The sequence below is a fragment of the Erythranthe guttata genome, chromosome 4 (assembly GCF_056151865.1).
Source record: "Erythranthe guttata isolate IM_541 chromosome 4, IM_541, whole genome shotgun sequence".
NCBI lineage: Eukaryota > Viridiplantae > Streptophyta > Magnoliopsida > Lamiales > Phrymaceae > Erythranthe > Erythranthe guttata.
In genome coordinates this window covers 11929743-11942830 of record NC_142536.1, presented here as the reverse complement: position 1 = coordinate 11942830, position 13088 = coordinate 11929743, and the positions used below count along the sequence as shown (strand labels likewise).

General features: G+C 35.1%; 1 protein-coding gene across 1 annotated transcript; it reads right to left on the bottom strand.

Moving 5' to 3' along the window:
- Nucleotides 1–10645, bottom strand: LOC105957205 (serine protease SPPA, chloroplastic). Its single transcript, XM_012981129.2, has 13 exons — nt 9892–10645; nt 8217–8400; nt 7621–7758; nt 6368–6538; nt 6189–6292; nt 5359–5426; nt 4680–4846; nt 4360–4429; nt 4114–4268; nt 2459–2564; nt 1817–1904; nt 1586–1729; nt 1–538 (listed from the first exon to the last, which is right to left on the bottom strand). Exons 1-13 carry the CDS (start codon nt 10276–10278, stop codon nt 308–310), a joined length of 2013 nt encoding a protein of 670 aa, XP_012836583.2. The 5' UTR covers nt 10279–10645; the 3' UTR covers nt 1–307.
- Nucleotides 10646–13088: the final 2443 nt, after the last annotated feature.

Genomic DNA, 13088 nt, shown 5'->3' with positions numbered 1-13088 from the left:
TTGTTCCCTAAAATATAAGGTGGAGTTCATATGTTTATGTAAATAATTTAGTAGTCTTACATTGGCAGCTTGGTAAACAGTGTCGAAACCAAGACCCAAGAATATATAGAAACATTACAAATATGGAAGTTCTTGTTAATAACTTAATCATGTGTGTATATCCTACTAGCAGAGCAGTTCCACTCGCAAATAGGGCCTCCGATATCAGAACTCGATCCCTTCGTAGACAACAACCCTTTGCACCATCAATAAAACACATTTATAATCAAGGATGTAGTATACAAAGAAGATTTTGGAAAAGAGTGTACTAGAAAGAGCTGAGGCAGTCTTTCAACAAAGTGAATATGATATTGGCATAAGAAGCTCCATCAAGTTGCTCCAACACGATTCCATCAACTCGGGCTTGAATTCCATCAGACGAAGACACGAGCTGCATCAACTCTTTAATCGCTTTGTCTGCTTCAGCAATTGAGCTTCCAAATCCCCCCAATATGTCAAATAACGATGTTGAAGGCCTCGATATCTCAACAAGAGTTACCTGATTTTTGACAACACATTACAAACATTAGTTTTGTCTAAATACATGTATGTAGATTTTTTTACATTTTTATTAAGTAACTCGTGTTCTCTGAATTTAAAAATTGCACGTGTTTCGGTAGAGGTTTGTCGAACTACGTTGACCTCCGCTAAGGTTTGTAGCGTTACAGTTGCATCTCTTCATCCTTCTAATAGAACATAATAATAGTAATAAAAATTATCCTGAACGTTCCTATGGCACTTTAAAACACAAACTAAGCTGAATCTTGAAACTTTGTAATTAAAGTTTACGACATTATTCTTGATCCGAATATTGATTTGGATTGTTTTGTCTTCTCCTATTCACATGCAAACTTATGCTTGCTCTCAAACTAAAATAATTCATATTAACTTCTAAAAATGGAGTGGTTAGAGATAAGAAGTTAATCGATCATTCATGTGATTGTGACAACAGCACTATGATGCTCATGAATTTATGAAAAAGGTGATACAGAAAATGAAGATATGTGTAATTAAGTTTGAAATACTGCCAGCTTGAATAGAATTAATCTAAAATGCACTTACTTACACAAGTTACGCAAATTACTAAGGAAAAGATGGAAAAAATCTCAGAGAACTTTGGATAAACACGAGGTAGTTAAGAAATGTATATGCGCACACTAACAAATGGTAAACTTATATGTATGATAACTAACAACGGATGTAAGGGATTCTGTAGTTCAAAAACTTAGGAGAGGTTCATGTAACTATTCCCAAGGGTTATTTAGTCCGGGCGAAAAGTGGATTTTTGTTGAGTTGTTTCGTTGATGACGTCATCTCCCATCGAAAATCCTAATGGCTTTGTTTAGTTGTGGGTAGTAAATGTGACCATTTATTTAAACCAAAGGGTTTGTATCTATATTTACATGGAATCTGAGGGGATGTGCCTGCAAGTATTCCTAATTCACATATTTTCATGTCTTGGATGAAAAATATTATTCTTAAGTGGCCGAATAAAGAAGAGAATTAAAAGGACTAGAATCAACAGAATTATGATTTTGAAAATTACCTCTTCGTCCAATGGTATATTAGCCTTCTGTTTTGCTATTGCCACGGCTCGAGATATGCCGCCAATAGCATCAACTAGACCTCGCGACGCAGCATCATTACCAGACCACACTCTCCCTTGAGCAACTTCCTCCATCTTGTCTACCTAAATAAAACACGGGGTATTTGAATAACAAGGATCTTAAATGTATAATATGAATAGGCAATCATAGTACGTTACTGAATACCGTACAGTCATTGATCTAGAAGAAGCTGCCTTGTCCCGGAAACTTCTATATGCACTCTGCGCGGATTTTGCAAATAGTTCTGCTTCATCGGTCCTGATTAGGAAAACACAAACAATACACTAATTCATAAGAAATCTTTTACCTAAAAAGAAACAGATCACAAGCTTGAATCAAACTGAAACTGAGATGAAATAATTGCATAAACGGTAGTAACAAAGAACCATTTTAACCTGGAATTTGGTTGAAATACAATAAATGAATACACACGGTGACAATGAAGCTGGAGAGGGAGAGAAAGAGTGGCAAATAATGAAAGGAATATTTCAAATAACTTCAGTTAAGAAAGTATCAATGCCTGATTTTAAACAAAATGGTAAATCGACTGCTAGTCCTATTTGGAGATATTCTGCAAAAAGAATTTTGGGGCTTGTGCGTAAATTTCACAAATTTGAGGCCCATTTGTGAAAGTATCCATTCTTAAAATTAATATTGATATACTGGCAAGGCGAGGATAAAAATGACAGTAATTATGATAAGAGGCTTGTGCATAACTTCACTAAGTTGAGGCTCATTTGAAAGAGTGACCATTCTCTAAATTAATGTGAAGTACAAATTGATATATTCCTCAGCAACAATATTCAACTCACCTGAATGGTCGTTGATCAGCTGCAGTAAGCTCGGCATACCTTCCTCTTGATATGATCTCCTTATTAAAACCGATTTTTTCATACAATCTCTCCAAATTAAACTTCCCTAGGAGAAAATTAGCAAAAGTATCAATAAACTGTAAAAACATGTGGAATATGAAATGTTTGTTCAGATAATGAATGAATTATTTCCGCATTTCTTAAAAAGCGTTCATATGATTCCAGGAGAAACAGGCTACCATATACTATATGTTTAGCACGTTCTCCATGATAGCAACATTCAGATACAATTGATATTTGTGTTTTCATTAGAAAGATAATTATGATAGGCACAATTCTTCAATGCCGTGTTTGTTGTAAAAAGAAATTGTTACCTAGTTATGATATCCTGTTCGGAAACGGATTCCAGGACCCAATGATTAATTTGTAGGAGATTTACGGTTAAAATGTGGTAAAAAGACACTAACTTCCAACCCCTATCAAACAAGAAATTTTATAATTCGAATTCTCTTACTAAATATTATATGGGTCGATTTTTCATGTCTAGCACAAACGCACAACTGCGAACGGGATACAGTAGGGACCAAAATGAGAAAATATGGTAGCAATCCAATGATCAATTAAATTTAAATTCTCACTCCAACTAATTTAATCAATCATTTGGTATTTATTCCACTAAATATTATATCACCCATAATCTCAAAGTTATATTATTGAGTTCCGGTTTTCTCTTTCCTTGATTGGAGCAAGGTTTTAACAAGGCCCCAATGTAACGATTTCTCCTATTTATAAAATTAGAATTCTCCACACAAAAAAAAACGCTCCGTTTTTTAAATTACTTGAAATATCTCCACACTAAGATATCTGAAAACAGTCGGTTAATTTAAGCCTGAATAAACAAACTAAATTGACATCTTTTCCCTGAGACTAGACAACTTAACTTATTTGATATGTCGAATAATTAAATCTACATGACCAGAATTTTTGACATAATCAAAACCTCTAAAGTATTCAAGGGATATACATCAATCCCATTTTACCAGGATATGGATTCATTAGATAATTAATTCACTAATTTATTAATGCACCTACTTAGTTTATCGATTGGTTTGTCAAAATAGTACTAAATGTGTACATTAAGTATGGACATTGTGTCTCCAATGGGGGTGAGCCATTATTTGATTGCGTTAGCTTGTGCTAATTCCATAAGATTGTGTTATCCATATGTTTTTGGCAAATTTACATATTGAGCAATGTAGAAATAAACACTATCTTAGAAAGAGAAAGCCAAGATATGCTTCACAATTTCCTGGATGTGCCATAAGGTAACTTTAGTGCATTTAAGTTCTAATAATTAATGTTATTGACATTTGGGTGTGTTAACGAACTACTCGTTGTCAATTATTTCTACTGAAACCAAAAGGTTCACAAATGAATATCCAAACCTCATTGAAAAACTCTACTACTTGCCGCCTTCTGACTCAAAACCTCTTATTTCTTGCAAGACAAAAGAAGAAAAAACAGAGAGAGGGAGGGAGGGAGGGAGGGAGGGAGGGAGGGGGGGGGGGGGGGAGAGAGAGAGAGAGAGAGAGAGAGAGAGAGAGAGAGAGAGAGAGAGAGAGAGAGAGAGAGAGAGAGAGAGAGAGTTGTAAGACCTGTCACAACTCCAATTGAACCAGTTATTGTAAGATTTTCTGCAACTATAGTCTCTGCAGCCATTGCCATGTAATATCCTCCACTAGCAGCAACATCAGCCATTGATGCAACTACAGGTTTTTTGGCAGCCAAAAGCTTTATTTCTCTCCACATTCTGTTAACACATTGTTAATCTACGAGGTTAAACAAATATTAGATGATGGCAAGAATAAATAAACGGAACAGAACTATCTAACGGCACTTACAAATCAGAAGCAAGGGCATCTCCACCAGGACTATCAATCCGAAGGACAACGGCCTTGTACCTTTTTGACTCTGAAAAAAAGACCTTATAGTATAAATCAGATGAATTGAGAAGTAGCTAATCAAATACAACGGTGAAGCACCAAAAATAGCAATAGTTATGTGTTAACGTTTGTTATATAGAAGTTACAGATAATTTAGACTATTTTTTACAGTAATCCAAGAACTACAGTATGCATCGGCTTTCATTTCTAACTAATCGAATGCTCTTTTAAAATGGAGAAATATAACTTATGTTCACATACACGGGAAATACATGTACCTCTTACAGTGCGAATCTTTTCAATGAACTGCTCGGAGACAATCCCGGAGCTGGATGTACTCAGTGAACCTCTTACACGGCTAATGCTTCCAGAGGCTCTGATTATAGCTATTCTATTTCTAGAACCAGCTAATCCTAATGTCCATTTCTTAACACGGCAGTATTTTCTGCATGTGTTGGGAAAGAATACATTTTAATAAAAGAAATGGCATTCTTTAACAAGAAAATTACATGCACATAAATAAACATAATTCGAAGACATATGTGACCTTTTCTGTCTAAATTTATGGAGACGAATAAAAATGTTTAAGCAGTGGATGAGACGAGGGATTCCATACTGGTGACTTAAGGCAACTATAGAAATTTTATCCAAAAGTTCTAAGTATGCTTCGTGTGAAACCCATGTAAGAACAAAGAATGCTGACGAATACAGGTTGGGTGTCTGCCCTACTCCCTATCCGATGGCCGTTTGGAAAAAAAATTAAATGAATAAATAAATAATAAAACGAAGTGAGTACTGAAGAAGACAATTGACTGGAAGTATTTCAATAATCAGGCTTATTTGTGAAGTCCCAAGAAGTTCCACTCTAGCAGTCATAGTATACGAAATCCATGCAGAAAGCATGCAAAAATCTTAAAATACTTCTTGAGGATCTTATAAGAGTTCAACTATAAATACCTATAGTCAACTGTAGGAAGTTTTTTACTGCTAGGAATTGCCAAACGTTCTTTTAGCAGTGACTCAACCTGAAATGTGGAAACTTACTAAAAAGATGTGAATGACCAGTATATAGCAAAGAGAAACACAGATTGAAGAACACAAAAAGCAGAAAAAAGAAATTCATTAGAAACGCGGCTACGAATGATTGTTTTGATTTTTTCAACAGGAAAACACTAGGACTCAGCGAAGATATTTCATGAGTAGAACAGGCTAGGGCCAGAAATACAATAAGATTATTTTCCTGCTCTTGTTCTGTCATCATTAACATTGAGACGGCTGAATATTTGATATGTCAGCAGAAAACGTAAGTTACTTCTAATAATGAAAAAATGGTTTACGAACTTCACAAAACAAGACCTAGCATGCTTCTTATTCAAGTACATTACACTGTGAAGTGTATCTTTCAATGAACCAACATTAGTAATGTTTTCTAAATTTATCTCCAAGACAAGATAATACAAGAATGCAAGTCGGTTTGCTGCACTAGGTCCAGTTGTAAGTCCAAGCTCAGCCCCAATACTATCTAGATTTACAATATTTAATGCATATCAATCCAGTTAAGCTTTTCAAATTATATTTTGTGCATAAAGCAACAACTAATATAAAAATATTACCTAACCAAAAAGTTGTCAACATTTGTTTTGCCTGATACTAGTAGTCAATCTAATTATATGCCATCTCTCCCTTTTTTTACGAATGTTGTATCTGAGAGAATATAAATCAAAATATTTTCCATGTTTCTTCATATATAAACTTAAAATCAAATAAACATGTACAAGTCATGGTACCTCGTCCTCATATTTTATATCTGTTATCCATCCATCTTCCTTCAGTCTTTCAACTTCATATACCCCTTCATTGACAAAGTTTTCAATATCTTCTTTTTTCTTTCCTGCATAAGCAAACAAGAAATTGGTTGACAAAAATGTTTTGTGAGTGTAAACAAAGACACCAATTGTAAAGTTACCTTTAACAAGTGAAATTGTTTCTACCCAATTCCCGTAAATGTTGTCAAGCAAAGCAGTCAGCATTTCACGGTTTTCATTTGATATGTTTTTACGTGTAAGTTGATCCCCAGCACTCTTATATTTACCAATCCGTTCAACCTGCGGCTCAATCCCAATTTTTTCAAGGACACCTACAAAACAATTGTTGAAGGCACTCCACTGCAGTTAAAAGGAGATCATAGGGATATATAGAAGTGCACTAAAAGATGCTCATAAATTAAAAGTCTTTCAATTCTATTCGAGTTCTTAAAAATCTAGTCAAATGAATATGTGTATAGGATAAGGTACCTCTGAAGAAGAGGCCACTGATATATATATATATATATATATATATATATATATATATAGACACACACATACACACACACACACACACACACACACACACACAGAGAGAGAGAGAGAGAGAGAGAGAGAGAGAGAGAGAGAGAGAGAGAGAGAGAGAGAGAGAGAGAGAGAGAGAGAGAGAGAGACGCCTGTCTTCTATGATCCTCGGTTGGAGGTATGGAATCAGGTTCTCAAAATAAAACAATTAATTAGATTTAGTAATGTCTTAAACTGCTTTTTAAATACTGAATTTGAGATACGAGGGGTTCCAAAATTTAATAAGCTACAAAATATATTATAAAAACATATCTTAACTTCATTACAATCTACGTAGGATGTGGAATAGGAGAAAATTATAAATTATTAGATTATTAAATTATTAATGATGTGACAATTTCATGCATATTCACAATTTAAACAACATTGACATAATTTGTTATTCATGCAATAGGAAAAATAAAGACCTAAGCTACCATGTTAAGTCTGGACAAATGACTCGGGTTGCGCTATGTGATATGGTATTTTACGTGGTAGATTACCCACATAAACTGTACGGTAAAATTAGGGTTGTCTCCAACGAAATTATTGGTGTTCAGTTTAGAGTTGTTAAACTAAATTTAATTTTTCACCACTTTGGTGTCCTATTTCTGGGGGCTTGTTACAACTGGCTATCTGAAAATTCCTTCTATGCACGAAACATCTTGTATGTGTCTGAATTCTGCTGATGGATAGTACCTTCTTTATATACCACGTTGAAGTATAGACAAAGAACTTGTGAATTTTTAACATGAATTTCAACATCCTAGGCTCAGATACACTATATTGCGAACTTTGTTCGTGAAAAATGAAAAATAAGACTTTTCCAGAGCCACGAAAAACAACTTACCTCCAAGGAATGATGCCGAAACAGTCAACCCATACAATTGAAAGTAAGCACTTGGTGGAGCATAAAGCTCTTGACAAGCACTACCAATGTAATATTCTTTCTCTCCACAAGCTGGCACATAGCCCACAATGAACTTTCCTACATATAGCAAGAAACAATTTTCAGTGAACTTTTTAAGCCAGAAAAGAGTTTCATCGAGATGGATGAAAAAAAATCAAGAAACTTTCCTCAGCGTAATAGGAGTCTGAATTAACAAACTTGATTTTATATAACTCATACCTTGTTAACAGCCCTATATTGTCAAGAAATTATCTACATCTGCACAATAACACGATGTATTTCGGAATTTTGACATGAAAACTTTAGTTTGGTGGTAAATGTGGAGATGTTCATATATGGTGGGGTTTAATTGAAAATAAATAAAATTATTACATCTAAGAGATTTCTGTCCCCATCTACAGTAGCCTGAGTTGATCCATTTAAACCTTAGACATGATCAGGTATCCAAATATCTTTTCTTAACTTTAGGGGGTACTAGATACAATAATAGAATTCAAATAGAGCATTAGAAACCCGAAAAAATTATGTACTGATACCTGATTTTTTAAAGTCCAATACATGCCTGCGGATTTCTTCAACTTTCCCCCACCCGCAACTCAATGGTTCAATTTGGAGATAAATTCCAGAGATACGGGGATCATATGCTGCTTTGATTAAATTCTCACAAATTTGAGGTAAAGATAATCCGGATGAGAAACGGCTCTTAAGTTGATCCGATATCTGACAAAGAGGAAGAAATTTTCCTTGTCACAAAATCATGAAAACAAAATCTGAAGCAACACAATGAGGAATATAATAGAATGACCACAGAGCATTTTTACATCCCTACCAAGTCATACTGGTTCTAATGGCAAGCTGCCCCATACGATTTTTTAGACTAAACAAATTAGTCATTACTGTTCCTAATAGTTCATATATTTAAAAATGCAAATATGGTAGCCAGAGCTATTCCCTGTGATTATTCATACAGAATAAAGGAAAAAGAGGGAATGTCATGGGAACTCAACGATTTTATATTTTCATACAAGAAGAGTAGACTTTGAGGCAAGCAAAAAGAAGGGAATAAGTTTCGAAAGGCCTAAATTAAAAATTGCTAACAAATATGTGTTTCATAATATTTAAGATTGTAAAATTAGCACCTCAAGATGGGATAAAAATTCCTGGACATGCGCATAATATCTGAATCGAAAGCGTATAAGTGCATATGTAAGGCCTCCATTCTATTTATAAAATTTTTATTGCTTGATGTGCTCCATAAATAAAAGACAACAGTCACAATATTCTTGTGAAATGAAATTCTTAGAATATGCTCCTGCTCGTGGAAGGATATTCAATAGAATATAGTGCAATCAACATAAACTTAAAACTTTCTAAAATTAAGTTTATTGAGCACCCACGGATTTGCATTAACTATGTTTCTGACTACCATATCACCAAAAAAACAATACTTATGTTGACGAACTTGTAGACACATGATGTTAGAATTTTTCTTTAAGAAATTCACATGTCTATCGTAAACTGATACTTTTATTTTCATACAGGCCTAAAATAAGCCCTTTCACGTCTTAATTTCTAACTTATTAAATATTGCAACCTGCACCAAAAAGGTGACCGTGTGAAGGAAATTTGAAGGGTACCTTGTTACTTTAAACATACAACTTTGTAAAAGAGCAATCAAATTGCAGTGGACGCACATTAATTATCAAACGATGTCTCTCTCTCTAACAAGTGTTTCACACTAATTTTGACTGTATCTAAAAGCAATTATCTCACCATGTTTAGAAATAACATTGAAGTGGCTCAATATTTTTTTCTCGAAAATTGAAGTGAGTTACTCTTTTGCTAGCAAATTGGCAAAACAAGATTGTAGTCAAACAAGTGATCAGAAGAGTTAGAAACATTCGGTAACTAAGAATAACAAAATCTTAAGAACATATCTTGTTTAGAATTTTAAAAACATAATTTTAGTATCAAGCATACATACCAACTTATTTTATTTAAAAGCATACTTACTTATTTTGATCTTATTTATAAATCTACCAATCCTTCTAACTTGGTATATACATTCAGATCACCATCAATGTCATGTTCCTTAGCACATAAATCAGAAGAATTGGGTGAATCAAACAAGTATTATCAGCAAACCCAAAATAAAAGATTAATATAAAAACAGCCAAAAAAGGGGGAGAGAGAGAGAGAGATAATATGAACCTCTCCTCGTATTTTCATGGTGAGGACACTGCCCTTCTTGACGCGCTGCCATGGAAATGCGAACAACATTTTGAACTTCACAACCAAATTCTCCCAAGGATCATACTCCCTATACACAAACTCACCGGTTGGGTACATGTCATCAATTAACTCAGCTTCCTCTTTCCCTCCAATCTTCTCATCCTCGTCGGGTAATTTCTGATCGCTCTCTGTATCAAATGCCCTGCTCGGAAACCGTGGGCGGGGGCAATTGTAGTGGAAAGGGTACCTGTTCAAGTTGAGCTTAGCTCTTGAAAAATGAATTGAGAAAGAGGGTGGGGATTTCGTCGAACAGATGGTGTTCGTGTGAATTGAGGTGAACCCAGATGTGGGTGGTAACTGAGCCATTACCGGAGCTGATTAATGGCTGGCGCAGGGGATAACAGAGGTTGGAGCAGAAATTCAGATATATATAATGTACAATATTTCAGCTTTGAGAGCTCATAGGATAAAAATTACAAGGTGTAGGATTGACCATCATTCCCCTTTTTCTCTCCTTTTTGGGCCGTAACTATTAGGCCCCTTTTGCTTTCAATGATAAAGCAAGATCGACGTACAAGTATCTTATAATCAATAGTTAGGATTGTTTGATGTCGGTCCCCGACTGATTACATGCTCGGTATGCCATCGTCTTGTATCCGTGAATTCCAAGACTACCTAATCACAGAGGATCCTTTTACAATTGATGATAAATACTGAATGGGTCTTCTGTTGCTACGTATTCTTTTTTATTCTTCCACATAAACTAGAAGGAGTGTCATTTTTGTAATTTTCAGACCTTAGACTGAACGGTGATAAGGTCTAAAGTCTTAAAACTAATGGATATACTGCATGGGGGCAAATCGATGCAGTCGAAAATATAAATGGTTAAAGTGATATCGAGTCAAAGTACAAGGAGAAAAGTGTAGTTTACCCTACTAATAATTAGTCATTATCTACTAAATTTTTTTGTCTTATTGCCGTGTAACATATCTAAATTTGAATATATTATAATTATATGAAATCATTTCATTGAGGCAGTAGCTTCTCGATGATTGTGGTTACTTGAAAAGGCTCGCTTAGTTGCATTTCTTCGGCATGAATATCATGCAGAATCTACAGTAAATCTTGACTTGTTCGACCACTTTCTTGAAATTCACTATTTTGTAGCCAAGGAACTATCCGACTATGAATTTCTTCAAGCCAGCATCCTCTATTTTATACTTCTTTTCGAGAGAGTTCCACAAATGTTTTGTTGTCTTGAAGTTGCCGTAGACGTTGTACAGCGTGTTGTCAAGTCCGTTAAGGATGTAGTTTCGACAGAGGAAGTCATTGTGGTGCCAAGCATCGTAAGGAGTCCTCCTTTGAACATAGGTGTCATCATCAGCCACCGTAGAAGCCATTTAACTCAAGAATCCTTGAAGGTTCATTGTTGTGAGGTAGAACAACATATTTTGCTGCCAACTTTTGAATTTAATTCCGATAAATATTTATGGTCTTTCTCCATGAGCACGGGGCAGAGATATGGATCGGAAGAGCCATCGAAATTGCCGCAGTAGTAGTGGCAGCAGCATCGGCAGTGGCAGTAGCATCAACAATCTTAAAACTTAATTAAATTGGTCCAAAACGTGCCCAACTCCAACCAAACATTCTCAAAGCCCAAATCCCAACGACCCACGGATCGCGGACTCGGACTCGGCTTGGCTCGGCACGTGCACGGGCACGGTCCCGATCCCAATCCAGGCGGGAGGCGGCGGTTGGTGCGTGTGGCTTCGTACTTAAACCGACTCTTGATTATACCTCTAGCTATCCACTTAACACTATGTAAAGTGTTCACATTAATGCTCTGTCTCCTATATCGGATAGGTGACATTCCACCTCTTACCAAGCCCTTTGAGCTCTTTAAAATAGTTAACTTTGTGCATTGTTTGCTCATTCATCCCATATTAGATTTGAGTAATTAAATACACTACGATCATCTATTCGAGCGTAGATTATGTTTCCTTCATTTATTACTTGATTTAAATAAGGAATCATACTGCAAATTTATTCAACAACATTCTTATTTATGGTTGCTGGAAATTATGGAAATGTAGATGTATGACTGTGTATGGGAATATTATAATGGATCACATCTCTAACATCCATAAGGCTCGTGGCCATATATTTCTATTTTTCTATGGAATGAAAGTTCAAATGAAGCATAATACATGGAGTAGACATGTGGTGGAACACTTTCAACTTCCTATGCATAGTCCCCCGATCTTACATGGCAAATGGTGGAAGTGGCTTCCTCACGAGCCATATACTTTTAAGTTGAATGTGGATTGCTTATACAAAAATGGGAAATGCATGTTATGGTGGAGGAATTTTTCGAAATCATAGAGGTGCATGTTTACGTATTTTTTCTACATTTTATAGGGACAAATTTATTTTGTATGTAGAAGTTTGGGCTCTTCGGCAAGGTCTTTTAGTGTGTCTGGAGATGTATATTCAATCCCTGGTTATTGAGTCAGATCTCCAGCATGTTGTTCGACTCATTAGAGAGAATCTATATCCTCCTTGGGAAGTTAGTTTTCTGGTTCGGATATGCAACCATCTTTTGCAGCAAATTTGGGAGGTGAAACATGTTTACAGAGAGCATAATTTTGCTGCGGGTAAATTGGCATAAATGGGCCAGGTTCACCAACAACACATTCAATATTGTAATAATAGTAGCTTACCTTCTAAAATACATCATACCATTATGATGGATACATTAGGTTTGTTTAATTTTCGTAAAAATTGTAAATAAGGTGTTCTCTTTTCCTTGTCATGGCCACCAAGCTAGGTTTTTAACGAGGCCCCTCTTCTTTTCAATTAAAGTTTCTGTTTTTGAAAAAAAAATTGTCAAAAGTATACTAGTATCTTATTTACTATTTTCAAAACAATACAAAAAATATTAATTATTTTATTTCAAACCTGAATATTACGATATATATCATGATTGGAATTCCATGAAACCTCTTCATTCTTTTACAATTTGTAACTGTTGGGGAGAGAAATGATGATTGATCTTCATGAATATCAAGGGACTAGTTTTGACAAGTTTGGCCACTTTAATCGCTTATACCTTATAGAATTTTAAACGTTGAAATATTTATTTTGCCAATATTTAACAAGTGTTTCGAGAGATTCAA